The following is a 22,383-nucleotide window of genomic DNA, read 5'->3' on the forward strand; positions in this document are numbered from 1 at the left end:
AACAGTATAAAGTTCTCGAGTACAAAACACAAAAAAACAAACTGAAAAGGCTGATCCAAAATAAAAGCTCTTAACATTTTTCAGTGCTGTAAGAAGCATAACAACCAATAGAGTCACATTACTATAATCTTTGTATCTAGTTGATCAAGGTATTACGTTCTTATTACATCTTGTTGTGTATCCATTTCAGCCTCTTCAGGTATTTTCTCATAACCTCTCATAGTTCTAAACCCTGACATCCTCCTCCACCCCAAAAGCTACACCTGCCTTTTCGCCACTAGACATCTGATTCAGTTTAGGATGAAGATTTTGAATAAATTCCTTGATTTCTTCTGGTTTGGCAAGTTTCCACGTCTTGGTCTGGCCCACTCTCACCCAGCTGTTTTCTCCTTCAGTCATCACCATCACTGTGTTGGTGGCTTGCATGCTGATAAGTGGAGGTTTGGTGAACGGAGGCAGATCGATGGGATTCAGCTCCCCACCTGTGAACAGTCCAGACTGAACACAGTAGAGGATTTCACAGCCATCACTGATTGCAGCAAGGTGCTGACTAAACTTGGGAGGGCACCTGCGTTGACTCCTTGCCAGTGGGTTGGTTGACTGACAGCTGAAGAGACCTCCGAATGGTACTGAGAATCTGGTACCTGTCTCATAGTCATTACTCATACAGATTACCTCACCATCTGAGAGGAACTTTAGCGGAATAAAGTTTGGAGGACAGCTTTTGCTTTTCGTGAGGGGGTTTGGGAGATTGGGGTTGTAAATACCTCCAAACAGATACCCTGAATTTTCTGGAGCCCTTCCATTTACGGAGCACCAGTAGGTGTTGATGCGAGCAGAGCGAACATAGGTGTTGTCCCGACACCAATGATCATAACAAGTTGACATGTCAAAAAACCCACAATCATAGCTACGTGTATAACATTCATTCTTTGTTTCAGTGACATGTCTCAAAATGTTGAAACATAAGTGTGACAAGTGCAATAAATAAGGAAGAGGAAATAAGAAAACACATTTTCAGAGTGCTGTACATACTCAAATATAGTGGATATGAAGACAGATTACAATCCTGTAAAACAGGAGAGATAACAAGCTGAGGAAACATGCTGCTGTTCGCCAGAATGGCAAGTTTAAGACGGCTATGCGAACAACTGAGTTCCAAGGCACTCTGCTGCCCTCTACTGCCAAAGTGACACACATTCACTTGCAACACTGTTTATTTACTGGTATAATGAGGTTCACAATGTGAAGCATACAAGATTACCTGGACAGGTTGCCAATCTGTTGCAGGGCTAACACAGAGTGGCAGACAACCACTTACACTCACATTGGCCAGTTTAAAATCACCTCCACTCCAATCAAACTCCACTGAGAAAGGCCAGATGATGGATTAGACATTAGGACCTTCTTGCTGTGAGACAACAGTGCTAATCATCGAGCTACCTTGGTCCCCCAGTCATCCAGCCTTCACATGTGAATGACATTTGATTAATTTGTGCACTAAAGGATATGTCCTGGTCAAAAATGACTCCAGGCTGTTTCACAGTGCTACTGCAGGTCATCCTGATTGAACATCAAGTCTGACATTTTTAGTGAAATGCAATATCCAAGTATTTTTGTTCTTTTACATGCATGGATATGGTTTAACCAATATGTGTCATCGGGTGATTAAAAGCTCTGATGACCCTTTGTCAGTGAGCTGAGGGAGTCAACAGGCAGCTTGTTGGGTTTACTTTGACATTATAAGACTTTTTTAAGTTCCACGTCCACACTACTTGCCAGAACACTCGTGCATCACCTAATGGAAGGCTAAATGAATCCCCATCATTGGCAACAGGGTGTGGAGATGTTCTATAGGTGGAGTGTGAATGCTATACAAACCATCTGGGACTCTCCACCATTTGACCCTAGAACTGAAGAAGCTTCTCAGATGAGAGGTGAAACGTCTTCAAGCAACTTAAAGAAGCCCAGACGCTTTTCTTTCCAAGCTCCTTAGACTACGATGACCTGGATAACTGAGAACCTTCACAGACATATTGCCGTTATGCGGTTATCCTAATTGGGCGTTTATAAAGTCAGCAAAGAGTAATTAGTAATTAGATATGTTACTAATCTCCCTGTGCAATACAGCAGCTGGACCTTTAGCTAGCAACACACTGTGCAAACTGCATACAAGCAGTTTGTTTCTTTACTGATGTTTGTTGAGCTGATGGCTAGCAAGATACTGAAGTACCGCAATTTATGGACACCTGCAGTTGTTCCGGTGTTCAACAAAAAATAAATAAATAAAAGGAAAAAGGACAAACATCCCCACTTAAACCCCTGACTATAGCACTCAGTTTTGCCTCTTTCATCTATTTTTATGCAACATCCTCTGGTGATTAATACAGGAACAGGATTGAGTTTCATGTGTTACTTTTAGGAAAATTAGTTTGATGTTTAAAGGCCCACAGTGACGAAATAATAACGCAAATGTGTCAAACCAAAAGTAACGAGCCTGTTTTGAAAACACAAGAAGTAGAAATTACAGATATTTGTTTAAAGAATGTAGAGAGTAAAATTAAAAAGTTAACGTAAAGTAAACAAATAAACTATAGATACCTGATAATTGTACTTAAGTAAAGTATGTATTTGTAAATTGTTACTTCCCGCTCTCTGGTTATGTGTGTTTTATTTAACGTAGTTCTAAACAAAGTTTCATGCAACCTCTCAATATTTGTACAAAATTATTTATAATCAACATGGAATTCTGCAGCTGGGCCTGAAGAGGGCAGTATTGGTTCAATGTGGAGTTTGGAAATCTCTGATTTCTGTTTTAAAAGCACCACTTAGTACTTTCAAAGATGGTGTGACAAAGCTATCTGTCCACATATACAGTACCCAAAATTAAGACTGCATGGTTGACAAACCATTGTTGGCAAAGATGCATAAGACAGTCTCTTGTCAGCCTCACACATGTAGAGCTTGGAAGTAGAAGTTAAGATCAAGATAGAAACAGTACAAACCAAAGATAGCCACTTCCTCCTCCATCAAACACATCCTGCATCAAGACTGATGATGATGTGATCTCCATAGCACAATCTTCTCTGTGCCGCTATCGACTTACAGAGAAAGTCTTGAATTTGGCGCAGATTGTATTTTATTGTAATTGTACCGGTAAGTGTTTTTAAAAACTCTGCCATAAGGGGTGTCATGTAAAAGAAATACAAACTTTCATAGCCGCTTTCATTCTGGGCCTCTACAGGGCTAGAAGCATACAATGCATAATATTAGTAATGTGCACAATAAAAACAGTTTTCATTTTAATCAGCTTAAGATACATAACAGAAAAGGTGTGCAAGAAACTACACAAAACAGAAAACTCTTTTTCTTTGCTTGTTTATTAGAATATATTGTGGAAAAAATGAAAACCCTTCTCAGATTATCTATTATACATGTTTTCTTGAAAGTATTTGCAAACAAAATCATGCATACAGTGCTTAGATATTTACAAAAAAATTTTTACAGCATGATCTTATGCATCTTGGGCCTTAGTATAAAATCACCCCTGCTTTCCCTTTTTGATGGCTCCATCTGGTGATTTCAGAGGCAGACTGCTACAAAGTCATTTCTCCCTGCATATATGTTAATAGTCTACAGGTTAAAGTAAAAAATGTGGAGCATAATAAACTAAAGTAATGCAAAGACTGATTCAAAATAGAAGCTCTTAAATGTAAATATTTTCCAGTGCTGTAAGAAGCATGAATGTGGAGACAATCAAAAGAGAAGTTCAAAGCTAAACCTGCCACACCGGTTTCATTTCTCTATGTGAGTGATTAAGCTTCTAAGCTGTGTTCTGCTCAGGAGCCTCATCTTCCTGTGACTCCCTCTCAACTTCTTCACGTATTTCCTCATAACCTCTACTTCTAAGCCCTGACATCCTCCTCCGCTTGAATAGGACCACTCCCACTATGGCCACCATCAGCATCACACCCATCACACCAAAAGCTACACCTGCCTTTTCTCCATTAGACATTTGACTGAGTTCAGGGTTAAGGCCTTGAACAATTTCCTGGATTTCTTCTGGTTTGGCAAGTTTCCACATTTTGGTCTGGCCCACTCTCACCCAGCTGTTTTCTCCTTCAGTCATCACCATTACTGTGTTGGTGGCTTGCACGCTGATAAGTGGAGGTTTGGTGAATGGAGGCAGACGAATTGGTTTGAGCTCTCCACCTGTGAACAGTCCAGACTGAACACAGTAGAGGATTTCACAGCCATCACTGATTGCAGCAAGGTGCTGACTGAACTTGGGAGGGCACCTGCGTTGATTCCTTGCCAGTGGGTTGGTTGACTGACAGCTGAAGAGACCTCCGAATGGTACTGAGAATCTGGTACCTGCCTCATAGTCTTTACTCATACAGATCACCTCACCATCTGAGAAAAAATTTACTGGAATGAAATTTGGGGGGCAGCTTTTGCTTTTCGTGAGGGGGTTCAGGAGCGAGGGGCTGTATATGCCTCCAAACAGATACCCTGGGTTTTCTGGAGCCTGTCCATTTACAGAGCACCAGTAGGTGTTGATGCGAGCAGAACGAACATAGTTGTTGTCTTGACAACGCGTTTTGTGACAAGTGAAAAAACCCCAACAGGAATGACTTTCCCTATGACATTCATACTTAGAGTAACTCTGAAGTCTCACCTCTGATCTGAGTAAAGTTGGTGAGTAAGGTGGACGACAGGAGAAGTCACCTGTATCTGGGTTTTTCTGGGCCAGGGCATCACATAGTGGATCTGCATCTGAGCTGATTTTAACACACTCTTGGTAGACACCACCAAAACTGAGGTTTGTAGCTGGACCCTCACAGGAATTATCATCCATGTTAGCCTGGAAGTTGAAGTTCTTGGAGTTGACATCAACACATCCGGGGCGAGTATTGATCTTGTAGTAGCGCTCTACAGCCTGACTGACTTTAAGAGCAACTTTTCCAATCGTAGGGTGTGGCAGATCAGTGAGAGTGTTGGTGTTTATGAAATAGTGCAGAGGAAATCCTGAACGATCGATGGCAACGAGGTTGTTTCTGGTACTTTCCTGCCACTTCTGCAGAGTGATACCAGGATAGAAAGTTGTGCCTCCGTGGCTTTGAATGAGGGAGTACTGAATATTGGATTGATATGTTTGAAGTGATGAGCTCTGTTGGGCACTTTGACTGCTAATGTCAAATTTTAGTTTATCAAAGAAGTTTAATCCAGCCTGTGCTTTCACAGAGGAGCTTTGTGACTGGCTGTCTGACACATAAGAGGAACAGAGATAGTCCTCCTGCACCAAAGCCGCCCCAGCATCCACACTAGTGATGACATGAGTCCCATAGTCCAGCACCATCTTCTCCGAGAGATAGTCTGCACTTCTTGTCTGGTTGTTCTCAATTGCATCAGCGATGTCTCTGACCTGCTGAACAAATCGTGTGTCCAGAGTGAAGTCTGGATAAGCCTTAACTGTGTAGAGGAAGTTGCGAACCTTTGAAAGAAAGGATTATAAGATTAATTATTGTTGTACATCACTGTGTATCTCAATCTCTTCTTTATTTTCTGTAATTAAAATTACTTTTAACATATGTGCTGAGACTACAGTTAAAAAAGCTTTTTTTTTGGCTAACTCTAATATTTTTACAGTGATTTTAAAAGTGCATTATATAGGATCATAAAGGAATAAAATGCTAAAGCTAAATTTCTAAGGATGTTCTACAACACTGTGCTGGCGTCTGCTATTTTTTATGCTGTGGTCTGCTGGCGTGGTGGAATGGCAGAGAGGGACATGGGGAAACATAACAAACTGGTAGCAGCTGTCAGAATCTATAACACAGGTTATCTTACTCATTACCGGTTTAATTGACATATCACTTGTTTTTAATTGCTGTTAGTCATTTGCATCTTGTTTGTACATATTCATGGTATTCATAACCCCCTCCCCCCCTCCAACACACACACACACACACACACACACACACACACACACACACACACACACACACACACACACACACACACACACACACTTTTGTACATGTCTCTGTACACTTTTATGCATATCTCAGTGGCTTATGTATATAGGACTACTTTGTGTCTATATTCCTCTTGCTATAAGAGTTGAATAGCACCCAAATTTCTCATTCGTGGGATAATAAAGGTTTATTCTATTCTATTCTATTCTAAATATAATGTCTTAGCATACTGTACAAATACTGTATGATTAATAAATGGTAAATTGCTTAATATAAAAAAAGTCTCAACATCAGTACTGTGCATTTTCCTTTACCTTTATTGTTATTTATTCAAAACATCTGAAAACTTACCTGCACTCTGGCTGTGGTTGATGAGTCTCTGACCTGATGGGTTTTCATTCTAGTGTTCTCAACAGAAAATTTACCATTGAGCACCGTGAGGAAGGATATGTCTGCATTAATGGAGTGAGATGTTGAGCTTTTCTGCTCAAGCCAGGAACTGATGATCTCTGAGCTGGTCTCCACACCTGTCTGTTTTTGAGGGATGACAAACACTTCATCTGGAATGAGGTAGAGCCCATCCTCAGTGGTCTGGCACTGGGAGTAGCTGAGGTTCATGACTCGACCCATGTCCATGTTCTGGAGGTTGTCCCAGCCTCCACCTGGCAGCACCTCCAGTGCTGTGATGGAGAGGTTGGTAGAAGCACGGCATTGTCTGAGCCAGTTTGTTGGACGGCTCACAGGTACTGAAGAGCAGAAATGAAAGAAAAAGATCACCAGGGGTGCTGCTGCAGCTTTCATGATGACTGTCAACTTGAGCACCAGCACCACTGCATATATACAGCTTTAGCCAAGTCCCTCCTACTCTTATCATATACTTGCCTTACTGTATCATATTACAGACATCTTTTTCAACTAATATCTGTAGGTTGAAGTTTTGTGTTCATTCCCATTTCTGCAATAGTTTTTTTTTTTTACCCCAGAAACCATTCTTGTACACCTGAAACTTTTGCATATTCCTGCACAGTTTTATGTTATATAATTTTTTGATTATTATTGTTTTTATGCTTTGACTGTTTCTCAATCAAAGCATATTCAAAGTGTATAGTGTTCTAAAATTAACTCCAGAGAACCTGCCCGTACAGTAAGACAGTCTTTATCTTAAAAATATTAACAGACAGACACCTTAAGGTAGAGTCTTTGTCGTCCTCATGTAAAAGAGCAGATGAAAACAATCTTTTAACATCTGAACAGTCACATGAGTGTGCGTCACTGAAAAGTTCCAGGGAATTTTTGAGACTCCAACAGTCAAGCCTAGGATTGTATGGCAAAACCTCCTTTCAAGAACCTTCTGTGGCTGGGGTGGGTGAGGGGAACAGGTTGAGCAGAAAAACACAAAGAAAGTTGGTGAACAAAACCAGAACAAAAACACTGGCTGCTGAAGAGTGAAAATACTCTATAATAATACTCTTTTTCTCTAAAAGTAACTCATGGCGGGTTCATGCCCTCGGTCCACGCCTTCCCGGATCATGCACACCTGGGCCTCATCAGACCAGCTGGTATATTAGAAGGAGGAGATCAGCTGTTCAATGCCGGATTGTTGTGAAGACTCTAGTCAGTACACGTCAAGCCCAAGTTTCGCATGCTTCCGTCTCAGAAAGTTAACGTGTGTCTCTGTGTTCTAGATTCCCCGGACCTGTCCCCATGTTTCCCCGTGTGGAGTGTGGAAGGAGTGACTGGTCACTAGCGGAGAGAGAGAGGATGGAGTGAGCGCGTGTGTGATTCCCTTGTTTTCCCTGGAGCCCTGGAACCCTGCCTCTCACATCTTGTATATAGCCCTATCCTCGCACTGTCTGTTAATACACTTGGTGAAGATCTTGTAAATAAACCATCTCTGTTAAAACACAACTCCGGAGTCCTGCGAGTGGATCCTCAGAGCAACCCGTGACAGTGATATCAACAGCAATATCAACTTTTCTGGTACCAACAAGTCAAATCAAGGGTTAAACTAGGCAGAACCATCCCAAATGGTGTGCTGGTGCCTTTAGTTAACCGGAGGTGAGAAGTAACAGCAGTTACGTAGAATTTTCAGGTATCTTAATTTATTTAATCATTTATTTTTCTGGCAGTCTTTTTGCTTTAGGCCTACTGCTTACATTTTCAGACACATATCTGTACTTTCTACTTTTTTTATACTTTTGTAACACCGTTATTATTTTACTTTGATATAAAAAGAGGATTTTAAAGAGGCAGACTTTCACAGAAGTAAAGATGGGCAAAGGTTCACAAGTTGAGATTTTTGTCTCAATGCATGGTCAATCATCCAGGTAAGAAAATCCCAGAAATGTAATTGTGCTCACCCCCAAATAAACAGAATAACTGAATAAACTTTCTCTGAGTTGAACCTTTCACCAACTGAGAACATATACAGGAGTGTTGAGCAGCTGGAATCCCCCACAAACATAGGACAACAGTTCTCTACCAAAAATCCAGCAACTGGCCTCCTCAGTTCCCAGACATTTAAAAGTTAAAAGATACTACCCAGTAGTAAATATGGCCCTGTTCCAGCTTTTTTGTGACATATTGCTGGAATCAAAGATTCAAATGTACCACCATTGCTACAGTGGCACCAATGGTGGTACATTTTCTCATTTTAAACATTTGATGTTTTTTATGCTCCACTGTTAAGAAAATATGGGTTTATGACAATTGAAAATCACTGCATTATGTTTTTATTTACATTTTGTTAGAGTTAAGTCTTTTAAAATTGTAATTTGTGCAAAAATATATAACCATTGCTTGCAAAATGTTTCTTGCAGCTTCTGTTGCATGCATAAGATGAAAGAAGCTGTCTCTTCGCTGTAATTTTCTGTTGCACATTTAGAAACCACAAGTTCCTGTTTTTATAAGTTACAAGACTGTTCACTTTTGCTTTCTTCATGGCTTGTACACATGTTAGTTTGTGAAAGGGCACACTCTGTATGGGGGCGACTGGAGAGGTTGATTAAAGTCATGCCTTGTATGGTATGTCGAGGGGCCACACAAACACACACCCTCGCATACACACACACACACACAGACACTCTCGCTCAGATACGCTTCTCTGTCACGTGGATAACTGAACTGTATGTAACCACCAAATGTGAGACGAGCCTTTCTGTTCTTTTGTGTCAGCAGTGGTTTTTTCTCCTTTGTTATTGTTGATTTACAAACACTGGTCTTAACTGAGGCAAATGAGGCCTGCAGTTCTTTAGATGTTATCTGGGTTCTTTTGTGACCTCCTGGATGAGTCATTGATGTGCTCTCGAAACATTCTTGGAAGGCTAGTCACTCCTGGGAAGGATCATCACTGTTCCAAGTTTTCTCCATTTGTGGATAATGATATAACACATCTATGCCTGGTTCCATTCCATTTCTATCTTCCACTTTTTGACCTCCCACAAGGGTGAGAGTGAACTGCTTGACATGAAGAAGAACTTTGATCTCTGGCCTAGAGTCATCATCAGGTCATGTATTAGCATTGAAGCCAGGTTCTACTGTTTGAAACCACAGCTCCTGTCTGCTGCAAGATTGTTATGCCTTAGTTTCTTTATTTAGTAGCAAAATCCAGTGTTTAGCTTATTCATTTATGGAAACTACGGACAATTCTTCTTGTCACAGCTGCCCCCCTGATTTCCTGTTTGCCATTTAACACACCAACCCCCTTCCTTACTCCACCTTTCCCTTTTGTTTTGTTATTCTTTTTACTGCCGGCTGCTGGTTGTGCTGAATCCCACGAGACATGCCTCAGAAACTTGACGTTTTAAAGAATTAGATGTGTTCCACAAACTCAGTAACTCAATTAATACTCGTAGTGTTTACATTTCTCCCGTGTTTTGATGTTCCCCTGTTTCACTTTGTGGTATACTAGCTGTGTAGTTCTTGTTTTTGGTATTGCACGACTGTCAGTATCATTAGTCTTCTATTCACTGTCATGGTGGTGACATAATGGGCTGTATATTTTCACATAGGGACAGGTAGTTTATTTTCCCTCAATAAATAAAAGTATAATTTAAAAAAAACAGCATTTTATATTTATTCAATTTTTCTTTAATTGAATAAATGAATTTTAATAGTAAAATGTGTTTAATGATCTGAAACATAAGTGTGACAAGTGCAATAAATAAGGAAGAGGAAATAAGAAAACACATTTTCAGAGTGCTGTACATACTCAAATATAGTGGATATGAAGACAGATTACAATCCTGTAAAACAGGAGAGATAACAAGCTGAGGAAACATGCTGCTGTTCGCCAGAATGGCAAGTTTAAGACGGCTATGCGAACAACTGAGTTCCAAGGCACTCTGCTGCCCTCTACTGCCAAAGTGACACACATTCACTTGCAACACTGTTTATTTACTGGTATAATGAGGTTCACAATGTGAAGCATACAAGATTACCTGGACAGGTTGCCAATCTGTTGCAGGGCTAACACAGAGTGGCAGACAACCACTTACACTCACATTGGCCAGTTTAAAATCACCTCCACTCCAATCAAACTCCACTGAGAAAGGCCAGATGATGGATTAGACATTAGGACCTTCTTGCTGTGAGACAACAGTGCTAATCATCGAGCTACCTTGGTCCCCCAGTCATCCAGCCTTCACATGTGAATGACATTTGATTAATTTGTGCACTAAAGGATATGTCCTGGTCAAAAATGACTCCAGGCTGTTTCACAGTGCTACTGCAGGTCATCCTGATTGAACATCAAGTCTGACATTTTTAGTGAAATGCAATATCCAAGTATTTTTGTTCTTTTACATGCATGGATATGGTTTAACCAATATGTGTCATCGGGTGATTAAAAGCTCTGATGACCCTTTGTCAGTGAGCTGAGGGAGTCAACAGGCAGCTTGTTGGGTTTACTTTGACATTATAAGACTTTTTTAAGTTCCACGTCCACACTACTTGCCAGAACACTCATGCATCACCTAATGGAAGGCTAAATGAATCCCCATCATTGGCAACAGGGTGTGGAGATGTTCTATAGGTGGAGTGTGAATGCTATACAAACCATCTGGGACTCTCCACCATTTGACCCTAGAACTGAAGAAGCTTCTCAGATGAGAGGTGAAACGTCTTCAAGCAACTTAAAGAAGTCCAGACGCTTTTCTTTCCAAGCTCCTTAGACTACGATGACCTGGATAACTGAGAACCTTCACAGACATATTGCCGTTATGCGGTTATCCTAATTGGGCGTTTATAAAGTCAGCAAAGAGTAATTAGTAATTAGATATGTTACTAATCTCCCTGTGCAATACAGCAGCTGGACCTTTAGCTAGCAACACACTGTGCAAACTGCATACAAGCAGTTTGTTTCTTTACTGATGTTTGTTGAGCTGATGGCTAGCAAGATACTGAAGTACCGCAATTTATGGACACCTGCAGTTGTTCCGGTGTTCAACAAAAAATAAATAAATAAAAGGAAAAAGGACAAACATCCCCACTTAAACCCCTGACTATAGCACTCAGTTTTGCCTCTTTCATCTATTTTTATGCAACATCCTCTGGTGATTAATACAGGAACAGGATTGAGTTTCATGTGTTACTTTTAGGAAAATTAGTTTGATGTTTAAAGGCCCACAGTGACGAAATAATAACGCAAATGTGTCAAACCAAAAGTAACGAGCCTGTTTTGAAAACACAAGAAGTAGAAATTACAGATATTTGTTTAAAGAATGTAGAGAGTAAAATTAAAAAGTTAACGTAAAGTAAACAAATAAACTATAGATACCTGATAATTGTACTTAAGTAAAGTATGTATTTGTAAATTGTTACTTCCCGCTCTCTGGTTATGTGTGTTTTATTTAACGTAGTTCTAAACAAAGTTTCATGCAACCTCTCAATATTTGTACAAAATTATTTATAATCAACATGGAATTCTGCAGCTGGGCCTGAAGAGGGCAGTATTGGTTCAATGTGGAGTTTGGAAATCTCTGATTTCTGTTTTAAAAGCACCACTTAGTACTTTCAAAGATGGTGTGACAAAGCTATCTGTCCACATATACAGTACCCAAAAATAAGACGGCATGGTTGACAAACCATTGTTGGCAAAGATGCATAAGACTCTTGTCAGCCTCACACATGTAGAGCTTGGAAGTAGAAGTTAAGATCAAGATAGAAACAGTACAAACCAAAGATAGCCACTTCCTCCTCCATCAAACACATCCTGCATCAAGACTGATGATGATGTGATCTCCATAGCACAATCTTCTCTGTGCCGCTATCGACTTACAGAGAAAGTCTTGAATTTGGCGCAGATTGTATTTTATTGTAATTGTACCGGTAAGTGTTTTTAAAAACTCTGCCATAAGGGGTGTCATGTAAAAGAAATACAAACTTTCATAGCCGCTTTCATTCTGGGCCTCTACAGGGCTAGAAGCATACAATGCATAATATTAGTAATGTGCACAATAAAAACAGTTTTCATTTTAATCAGCTTAAGATACATAACAGAAAAGGTGTGCAAGAAACTACACAAAACAGAAAACTCTTTTTCTTTGCTTGTTTATTAGAATATATTGTGGAAAAAATGAAAACCCTTCTCAGATTATCTATTATACATGTTTTCTTGAAAGTATTTGCAAACAAAATCATGCATACAGTGCTTAGATATTTACAAAAAAAAATTTACAGCATGATCTTATGCATCTTGGGCCTTAGTATAAAATCACCCCTGCTTTCCCTTTTTGATGGCTCCATCTGGTGATTTCAGAGGCAGACTGCTACAAAGTCATTTCTCCCTGCATATATGTTAATAGTCTACAGGTTAAAGTACAAAATGTGGAGCATAATAAACTAAAGTAATGCAAAGACTGATTCAAAATAGAAGCTCTTAAATGTAAATATTTTCCAGTGCTGTAAGAAGCATGAATGTGGAGACAATCAAAAGAGAAGTTCAAAGCTAAACCTGCCACACCGGTTTCATTTCTCTATGTGAGTGATCAAACTTCTAAGCTGTGTTCTGCTCAGGAGCCTCATCTTCCTGTGACTCCCTCTCAACTTCTTCACGTATTTCCTCATAACCTCTACTTCTAAGCCCTGACATCCTCCTCCTCCGCTTGAATAGGACTACTCCCACTATGGCCACCATCAGCATCACACCCATCACACCAAAAACTACACCTGCCTTTTCTCCATTAGACATTTGACTGAGTTCAGGGTTAAGGCCTTGAACAATTTCCTGGATTTCTTCTGGTTTGGCAAGTTTCCACATTTTGGTCTGGCCCACTCTCACCCAGCTGTTTTCTCCTTCAGTCATCACCATCACTGTGTTGGTGGCTTGCACGCTGATAAGTGGAGGTTTGGTGAATGGAGGCAGACGAATTGGTTTGAGCTCTCCACCTGTGAACAGTCCAGACTGAACACAGTAGAGGATTTCACAGCCATCACTGATTGCAGCAAGGTGCTGACTGAACTTGGGAGGGCACCTGCGTTGATTCCTTGCCAGTGGGTTTGTTGACTGACAGCTGAAGAGACCCCCGAATGGTACTGAGAATCTGGTACCTGCCTCATAGTCTTTACTCATACAGATCACCTCACCATCTGAGAAAAAATTTACTGGAATGAAATTTGGGGGGCAGCTTTTGCTTTTCGTGAGGGGGTTCAGGAGCGAGGGGCTGTATATGCCTCCAAACAGATACCCTGAGTTTTCTGGAGCCTGTCCATTTATAGAGCACCAGTAGGTGTTGATGCGAGCAGAACGAACATAGTTGTTGTCTTGACAACGCGTTTTGTGACAAGTGAAAAAACCCCAACAGGAATGACTTTCCCTATGACATTCATACTTAGAGTAACTCTGAAGTCTCACCTCTGATCTGAGTAAAGTTGGTGAGTAAGGTGGACGACAGGAGAAGTCACCTGTATCTGGGTTTTTCTGAGCCAGGGCATTACATAGTGGATCTGCATCTGAGCTGATTTTAACACACTCTTGGTAGACACCACCAAAACTGAGGTTTGTAGCGGGACCCTCACAGGAATTATCATCCATGTTAGCCTGGAAGTTGAAGTTCTTGGAGTTGACATCAACACACCCAGGGCGAGTATTGATCTTGTAGTAGCGCTCTACAGCCTGACTGACTTTAAGAGCAACTTTTCCAATCGTAGGGTGTGGCAGATCAGTGAGAGTGTTGGTGTTTATGAAATAGTGCAGAGGAAATCCTGAACGATCGATGGCAACGAGGTTGTTTCTGGTACTTTCCTGCCACTTCTGCAGAGTGATGCCAGGATAGAAAGTTGTGCCTCCGTGGCTTTGAATGAGGGAGTACTGAATATTGGATTGATATGTTTGAAGTGATGAGCTCTGTTGGGCACTTTGACTGCTAATGTCAAACTTTAGTTTATCAAAGAAGTTTAATCCAGCCTGTGCTTTCACAGAGGAGCTTTGTGACTGGCTGTCTGACACATAAGAGGAACAGAGATAGTCCTCCTGCACCAAAGCAGCCCCAGCATCCACACTAGTGATGACATGAGTCCCATAGTCCAGCACCATCTTCTCCGAGAGATAGTCTGCACTTCTTGTCTGGTTGTTCTCAATTGCATCAGCGATGTTTCTGACTTGCTGAACAAATCGTGTGTCCAGAGTGAAGTCTGGATAAGCCTTAACTGTGTAGAGGAAGTTGCGAACCTTTGAAAGAAAGGATTATAAGATTAATTATTGTTGTACATCACTGTGTATCTCAATCTCTTCTTTATTTTCTGTAATTAAAATTACTTTTAACATATGTGCTGAGACTACAGTTAAAAAAGCTTTTTTTTTGGCTAACTCTAATATTTTTACAGTGATTTTAAAAGTGCATTATATAGGATCATAAAGGAATAAAATGCTAAAGCTAAATTTCTAAGGATGTTCTACAACACTGTGCTGGCGTCTGCTATTTTTTATGCTGTGGTCTGCTGGCGTGGTGGAATGGCAGAGAGGGACATGGGGAAACATAACAAACTGGTAGCAGCTGTCAGAATCTATAACACAGGTTATCTTACTCATTACCGGTTTAATTGACATATCACTTGTTTTTAATTGCTGTTAGTCATTTGCATCTTGTTTGTACATATTCATGGTATTCATAACCCTCTCCCCCCCTCCAACACACACACACACACACACACACACACACACTTTTGTACATGTCTCTGTACACTTTTATGCATATCTCAGTGGCTTATGTATATAGGACTACTTTGTGTCTATATTCCTCTTGCTATAAGAGTTGTATAGCACCCAAATTTCTCATTCGTGGGATAATAAAGGTTTATTCTATTCTATTCTATTCTATTCTAAATATAATGTCTTAGCATACTGTACAAATACTGTATGATTAATAAATGGTAAATTGCTTAATATAAAAAAAAGTCTCAACATCAGTACTGTGCATTTTCCTTTACCTTTATTGTTATTTATTCAAAACATCTGAAAACTTACCTGCACTCTGGCTGTGGTTGATGAGTCTCTGACCTGATGGGTTTTCATTCTAGTGTTCTCAACAGAAAATTTACCATTGAGCACCGTGAGGAAGGATATGTCTGCATTAATGGAGTGAGATGTTGAGCTTTTCTGCTCAAGCCAGGAACTGATGATCTCTGAGCTGGTCTCCACACCTGTCTGTTTTTGAGGGATGACAAACACTTCATCTGGAATGAGGTAGAGCCCATCCTCAGTGGTCTGGCACTGGGAGTAGCTGAGGTTCATGACTCGACCCATGTCCATGTTCCGGAGGTTGTCCCAGCCTCCACCTGGCAGCACCTCCAGTGCTGTGATGGAGAGGTTGGTAGAAGCACGGCATTGTCTGAGCCAGTTTGTTGGACGGCTCACAGGTACTGAAGAGCAGACATGAAGGAAAGAGAGAGCCAGGAGGGCCACTGCAGTTTTCATGATGACTGTGTCAAAAGTGAGTGCTGACACCACTGACTATAAACCCTAAGCCCCTCCTACTTTTGGGCAGTTTATCATATGACAAAGAGGAACATCTTTTTCCACAACTTTAGCTTATTAGCTTATGCCCACACATAAAAATGTCTTATCAGTAAAATGTAGCCACAGTAAAGGCACCACACCTTTTATTTACCTACTGCACATAAACCTGCAGTGATTTATCTAATGTTTCAGGTCATTTAAAGCTGTTATTTCATCAGTCAGTGGCAAAGTGTGCTGAAATGAATTCAAAATTGAATGAATTCATAGGAAAGTGCAGTTAGTTGGGTAAATGAGAGCTCCTAGGAGGAAAAAAATATTTATTAAACTTGCAAAAATGCACAATAATCTGGCAAAAGAAAATAATATTTAAGTAAGAGAAGTAAAATCAAAAACCTCTGCACCAGAAACGGGTAGACTGGTTAAGTCTTCCTCATATTAAAAGGAACTGAAAGTTGATCTGAAAACATGTTGTGTCTGTTTTCACACGTATTTGCAAGTAAGTCACATGAGTACACGTCATTGGGGTTTTCCTGAAAATTTCTCAGTTTCTACCCAGAAGTTGATAATAAGCTTTCTGCATGTTTCCTCTTACATGCATGGTGATGTCTACCTCATTTCCAATAGTTTATTTATGATGTGTGACTTCTTTTGGTTATGTGAAAAAAAGGGGCAGGGGGGTAGGCACTCTCCACACATTCAGCTCTTGTTTCCTGTCTGCTGTATGGAAAAAGCCTTAATTGTGACCTCAGTTTTGACAAGATCCCCAACACCACTGTCTGAAATGCAACACCCCACTGTTCTACCTCTTTCCTTACCTCCTCCACACATGCAATATCAACTAAAAAAGGTCAAGTTTGGGTTCATCACTTCATAAAACCTGTTGTCCCTGATTTTCACTCCAGTTCTTGTGTAATTTGGCATACATCTGGCTTTTTTTCCCTGTTTCCCTTCCTTAAGAATGGCTTGACAGCCGCCCTTTTGATGAGATCATTTTAACTTTTGACTCAAGGCCCAGATGCAGTTTTCAGGTCCCGTGCGAGGTCTTTTAGAGTCTTTCCTGTTTCTTAAGGACAGGACTTTTAGATACAGTTCATCTGCTGTTGATGTTTTTTTTAGGCCTGCAACTTCTTCTTTTGTCCTGTGATTGTGCATTTCCCTCTTTTATTTATTTATTTTTTAAATTGCACCACATGCCCGGTTTTGCTTATGCAAAATCATTTTGTTTGTGCACAAATACTATTTTATATCTCCAAAGTGTTGTCTTTGACATAAAAATCTACTTAGAGTCAACTAAAGAAATGTGAACATATGATGTGTTTTTGCAACAGGCTTGTACCGTGCACAGGTACATGTTGTGAACTGAATTTCTTTTAGCTTCTTTTAATAATGCTATCAGAGATGCGAGGGCTGCCTATTTCTAACAAATGGTTACAAAGAGCAGAGGTAATCATAAGGTGTTATTCAACCATTAGTCACCATTGTTACTCCTGCTCTACCTGCAGCCCCTATTTCCTCTAATGAAGATTGTGAAAATTTTCTGTCTTTTCTGCTTGCAAAAATTAATAATGTAAGAATGATTTTTTTTACAATCAGTACCTGTTTTGTCTGTCTCTACCCCATCTCGGACCATCATCTTGGATACTTTCTCTCCTGTTTCACTACCTGCGCTGGTAAAACTAGTGAATTCAGTGAAAGCATCCTCTTGTTGTTGTTGTACCTGTATCATTATTCAAAAATGTCTTCCAGTCTGTTGGTCCATGTGTGCTCACTTTAATCAACTTTTCACTGGCATCTGGTATAGTTCTGGTTTATTTTAAAAATGCTGCTATTCTCCCACTTTTAAAAAAATCCCAGTCAGACCCTTCTCTTTGGGGCAGTTACAGGCCAATCTCTAAATTACTGTTAATTTCTAAGCTTCTAGAAGAGGTTGTGGCTAAGCAACTTATAGAGGCTCTGGACAAAGATAGCTTTTCTTGATACGTTTCAGTCCGGCTTTCGTAGAGTTCACTCCACGCAAACAGCCCTTCTTAGGGTCTCTAGCAACATTTTGATGAGTAATGATGCAGGAAAATGCTCTGTTCTGCTTATGTTGAACCTCACGTTGGCGTTTGACACAGTTGACCACCATATCCTGCTTGAAAGGCCAAAACTTTGGGTTGGTGTATGTGGAACTGCCTTAGAGTGGTTCTCCTCATATTTACATCACCAATGTTTTTCTATGGGGTTTCTGCTTTTATGTCATCCTCTACCTCCCTTACTTATGGTGTCCCTCAAGGTTCGGTCTTGGGGCCTTTATTGTTTTTAATATATCTTCTCCCCCTCCAGCATATAATGGGCTCCTTCAAGGACATCTCTTATCACTGTTATGCTGATGACATTCAGTTTTAAGCCCCAAGATTTATCCAAGCTCCAGCTTCTGAATGACTGCCTAGATTATATCAAAACCTAGCTTTTGGTTCATTTTTGCCTGTAAGTCATAAGGTAAGTCATAAGTCATGAAAGGTAAAACAGGCTGTTTTACCTTTCATGACTTATCTTTTTGCAGCATTTCGTGATTCTGTCTAGAAAGGTGCTATGTAAATAAAATGTTATTTATTTGTTGTTTATAAAATGTTATTCTCAGTTTCCTGTTTTACTTTGGTAATCCTTGTCCCATGTTTCTGGTTTCAGTGTTGCTTCCCCCTCTTTCATCGTCCCTGCATTGTCCCAGCTGTCTCCCTCCTGTCTCGCATTCCTTTATTACGCCAGTATGTATTTAAGCCCTGTGTTTTTCCCTGCCCTTTGTCGCGTCCTCTGCGTTAGCTGTGTGTTCATCCCTCATCCTATGTCGTCAGGTTATGACATGCCACACTACTTAATTACATACAGGTACACATGACTACCAGTATACTGTAAGGACCTGAAGAATGAGACTATTTCCAGTCACAGAAAAATTACTTCAAGCAGACTAGATTAAAATCTAGCCTTAATAAAAGGCAGTGTCAGAAAAACCACCATTAGAGATTATTAGGTTAAATGTTTAGGTAACAGCCATGATGCTGAATCTGTTGTGCAATTGGACTATCAGATAACACAGTGATTTGTGTTTTTTAATTGTCTAAGTTCAGTTTTAAAGGAAAGTTCCATGTGGACAACATGAGAAGCCACTTAGGAGAGTTGCAAGTAAACGAGGGACCTTTGCTTTCTTCTGTCAAATCTATTTTATTCATTTCAAAAGTAACTCACTACTTTCTTTTTTATTAGTATTTACAAACACAAAAACTGTTACCTGTTCAAATACAAGTGAGGAAGTATGCAGCAGAAAAGGGAACTAACATTTATTCTTAGTCTAAGCTAAGACTAGCACAATGTCAGTTTTATTATTAAACAGAAAACATGAAGTAAATGTATAGACATGCTTTGTTTTCAAACATACGGTTCCGTAGAATCCAATTCATCATCAGGTCTATTTGAGTGCAGACCTGATGATGATTTAGGTCATATTCATAAAGAAATGCAGACAATTGAAAACTGTTCATAAACTCAAATGCACCACTTTACATGGCCAATGATCTCCTGGTACTTCCTAAGCCCAACAATAAAGTTCTAATCTTTAGCAAACTACATATTTTAATGGAAAAAATAAACAAAAAGAAAACGATTTGTACGAATAAACTGCAGAATTTCAATTAATGCATCAATTCAAAACAGCAAAGGGAGAACAACTGATTGTTATTTGTTTCGGTTTATTTTGGGTTAATGTTTGGCACTGAATAAATCAGCATGTTCACACTTTTCTCTCAGTTCCTCTCTCATGCTCTGCCACTGACAAACGGAGTAAAACTTCCAGAGTTACAGGAAATACATTACAGTAGCATGGGCACTGTCTCCATTTTAAACAATTTTAACATTTTTCATCTGTTATTTAATTTACAAGAAAAAAAAAAGCTCACTCAGTTTTATGACAATTTTTTGAGTGAGAGGGATGCCAGCTTGTATTTGTGCAATAGGGTTCTGTAAAATACTTAGTTGGTTACATTTTTCGTCAGTAATCTGCATGTTACAGTGAAATTAAACCACACACAGTCTATGCATCTGACCCCAGATAAACGTTGCCTACATTTCCAGTTAACAGTTGTTAATTAATCCCGCCAGCAGGTGGCAACACTAAACCACTCAGCTAATGAATCGCACAGTGGCGCGAGTCACTGCTGTTTGGATACCTACAGTCTTTCTTTGTTTTGCTTCTGTAAAGCACCTTCAAAACGCAATCAAGGTGTGATTTTAAATGTAGGCTTTAGTTTGAGAGGCCTTATAGAAATCTACTGTTGATGGTTTTGTCATTTTAACTTACTTGTATCACGTGTCTTTAATTGGTCAAGCTGTGAGCTTGGTTTTTAGTCAGGAGTCTATTTATACTTAAACCTTTGTGAAACTGGGTGTAATTTCTGAGTAGTTAAATAATTATTTTTGAGGTACCCCCTGGTGTGAATGGTTTTGTAGATTATTTCGCATTAGTTTAAAACCTCATGAAGTCAGAATATAATAATTAACAACAATATCACCCCTTCATCCCTATCACGTTCTCATGCTAAGCTCAGAGGAACAGCTGTCCTCTGCTGTGTACATTCAGTCATAAACTGCGATAATGAGTGTGATAAAATAAGCCCCTTTTGGGAGATGAGCGGAAACCATGTTGTGATACGCCCATGAAGCCTCACTCTTCTTAGTATTGGTGAACTCTTATGGGTGTCACTTCCTGTCGATTTTCCTTTTTTCACATTTATATGAGTATCTAACCGGTTTCTTTATCTATTCTTTTTTTTTTAAATCAATGTGGAATAATAGGAAAAGTGAAAACTTTGCATAAGTATCTCAACAATTTAATTTAATAACTCAAACTTCTGAGAAAAAACTTGACTACTAAGTAGGAATTTTGAGATAATAACCCGACGTTGTGACATATGGATAAGGATGGCCCAAAGTTTTGTGTTTGTTTGTTTGTTTGTTTGTTTGTTTGTTTGTTTGTTTGTTTGTTTGTTTGTTTGTTTGTTTTACTACTTACTATCTTCCATAAAATCGTTTGACACTGTGGGACTAAAAAAGATAATCTACCACTTCCCAAGAAACGGATTACATAGAGTTGAAAACTATATAACTCTGGGAAACTAGCTCCCTGTGCGTAATTGTGCGTAATTGCGCGTAATACGCACTCCTCCCAAACTTAGCCGTGAGTCAGGCAAATCAGCTGTTAAGGCGTCACGCACCAAAAAAAGTTAACCGCCGTTCAGAAAACATCGATTTTTTTCTTTTCCCGATATTGTTTGTTTTTTCAATTAAATTTTATCAGGCTGGAGAATTTCTTTTTCAGATAAAAGCACACTGTACGCTCTGTAAATGAAAATAATTTTATTTCAAGCAAGTGCTATTCAGTTCATTAAAACATCATGACAGGAAGCAGGAAAGAAAGGCTTGTACAAACTGCGAGTTCATTTTTTCTACTTTAGAAAAAAAAACCTACTTAAAGCTTGACTTGAATGCAGCTCAGTCCGCATAGAGTCCACAAAGACCGGCATTTAGTGTTCAGTGGAAGAGCATTCACTTCTTGGCAACAGACCTGGTCTTGGAGACTCTGCGTTTGGTCTTCTTTGGGCTCTTTGGCTTCTTGGGCTTCTTGGCCGCAGCGGGTCTCTTGGCTTTCTTCGGGCTCTTTGACTTTCTCCTTTTCTTGGGGGACTTCTTGGCTGCAGGAGTGGCTCCTGCTGCTGCTGTTTTCTTGACGCTGGCCCGCTTGACCTTTTTCGCCTTTGGCTTCTTCTTTCTCACCACCTTCCTCTTCCTAGGTGTGGGGGGCTTTTTGTTGAGCTTGAAAGAGCCCGAAGCCCCGCTGCCCTTGGTCTGGACCAGAGACTTTTTGGTCACCAAGCGCTTCACGGCGATGAGAATCCTGGCATTGTTTTTCACCACATCATATCCACCGGCCTTCAGAGCCTTCTTCAGGGCTACCAGAGACACACCGCCACGCTGTGTGGATGTGGACAGAGCCTTCAGTATCATGTCTGACACAGTCAGGCCTGTTTTCTTCCTCGGAGACTTAGCTCTCTTTTTAGGAGATTTGGCCGGAGCTGGCGGAGTCAAAGCAATCGCAGCAGAAGACATTGTAACAGCTGTGATACCGAGATGAAGTCAGTGAGGGCCACAGACAGAATCAGTAGAGAGTGATATCTCTGCTTGCCCTCTTGGCTGGTTGAGGCTTTATAAAACCCCAATGAGAACCGTGTAGAGTCAGTCCCACTGCCACAGTGCGCCTCTTCTCCTCCTCCGCCACTTGATCAAATTTGTGTTTTCTTCAACTGGATAATTCTTTAAAATTCCAACGTTAATTGTCATACAACTATATAAAAGTCACTTCACAGCAATCAGGGAAATGTGAACTGTCTGTCTGTGTGTTTTTATTCAGCATGCGTTCAA

General features: G+C 40.1%; 4 protein-coding genes across 4 annotated transcripts; all 4 read right to left on the reverse strand.

Annotated features, from left to right (window-relative positions):
• Positions 1-225: 225 nt before the first annotated feature.
• On the reverse strand, positions 226-1,398 carry LOC146697134 (macrophage-expressed gene 1 protein-like). The gene is made up of 2 exons (XM_085474234.1): positions 1,328-1,398; positions 226-949 (listed from the first exon to the last, which is right to left on the reverse strand). The coding sequence occupies exons 1-2, from the start codon at positions 1,396-1,398 to the stop codon at positions 226-228; spliced, it is 795 nt and encodes a 264-aa protein (XP_085330360.1).
• A 1,964-nt stretch (positions 1,399-3,362) lies between these two features.
• Positions 3,363-6,779, reverse strand: LOC146697135 (macrophage-expressed gene 1 protein-like). The gene is made up of 2 exons (XM_085475657.1): positions 6,330-6,779; positions 3,363-5,494 (listed from the first exon to the last, which is right to left on the reverse strand). Exons 1-2 carry the CDS (start codon positions 6,777-6,779, stop codon positions 3,824-3,826), a joined length of 2,121 nt encoding a protein of 706 aa, XP_085331783.1. The 3' UTR covers positions 3,363-3,823.
• Positions 6,780-12,511: 5,732 nt separating this feature from the next.
• On the reverse strand, positions 12,512-15,927 carry LOC146697136 (macrophage-expressed gene 1 protein-like). Its single transcript, XM_085475658.1, has 2 exons — positions 15,442-15,927; positions 12,512-14,646 (listed from the first exon to the last, which is right to left on the reverse strand). The coding sequence occupies exons 1-2, from the start codon at positions 15,889-15,891 to the stop codon at positions 12,973-12,975; spliced, it is 2,124 nt and encodes a 707-aa protein (XP_085331784.1). The 5' UTR covers positions 15,892-15,927; the 3' UTR covers positions 12,512-12,972.
• Positions 15,928-21,306: 5,379 nt separating this feature from the next.
• LOC146697137 (histone H1.5) lies at positions 21,307-22,154 on the reverse strand. Its single transcript, XM_085475659.1, has one exon. The coding sequence runs from the start codon at positions 22,069-22,071 to the stop codon at positions 21,511-21,513; it is 561 nt and encodes a 186-aa protein (XP_085331785.1). The 5' UTR covers positions 22,072-22,154; the 3' UTR covers positions 21,307-21,510.
• Between the last annotated feature and the right edge of the window lie 229 nt (positions 22,155-22,383).

The sequence above is a fragment of the Copadichromis virginalis genome, linkage group LG12, assembly GCF_057382275.1.
Source record: "Copadichromis virginalis isolate Kocher_CV1m ecotype Utaka linkage group LG12, C_Virginalis_male_GT1.1, whole genome shotgun sequence".
Taxonomy (NCBI): Eukaryota; Metazoa; Chordata; class Actinopteri; order Cichliformes; family Cichlidae; genus Copadichromis; species Copadichromis virginalis.

Excerpts from the sequence above, each read along its gene's own strand:
- LOC146697134 (XM_085474234.1), bottom strand. The coding sequence starts at position 1,398 with ATGTCTAATCCATCATCTGGCCTTTCTCAGTGGAGTTTGATTGGAGTG. Across the intron at positions 950-1,327 it reads GTGATTTTAAACTGGCCAAT|ACATGTCACTGAAACAAAGA; the intron begins GTGAGTGTAAGT and ends CAACATTTTGAG.
- LOC146697135 (XM_085475657.1), bottom strand. The coding sequence starts at position 6,779 with ATGAAAGCTGCAGCAGCACCCCTGGTGATCTTTTTCTTTCATTTCTGC. Across the intron at positions 5,495-6,329 it reads CAACCACAGCCAGAGTGCAG|GTTCGCAACTTCCTCTACAC; the intron begins GTAAGTTTTCAG and ends TTTCTTTCAAAG.
- LOC146697136 (XM_085475658.1), bottom strand. The coding sequence starts at position 15,891 with ATGAAAACTGCAGTGGCCCTCCTGGCTCTCTCTTTCCTTCATGTCTGC. Across the intron at positions 14,647-15,441 it reads CAACCACAGCCAGAGTGCAG|GTTCGCAACTTCCTCTACAC; the intron begins GTAAGTTTTCAG and ends TTTCTTTCAAAG.
- LOC146697137 (XM_085475659.1), bottom strand. The coding sequence starts at position 22,071 with ATGTCTTCTGCTGCGATTGCTTTGACTCCGCCAGCTCCGGCCAAATCT.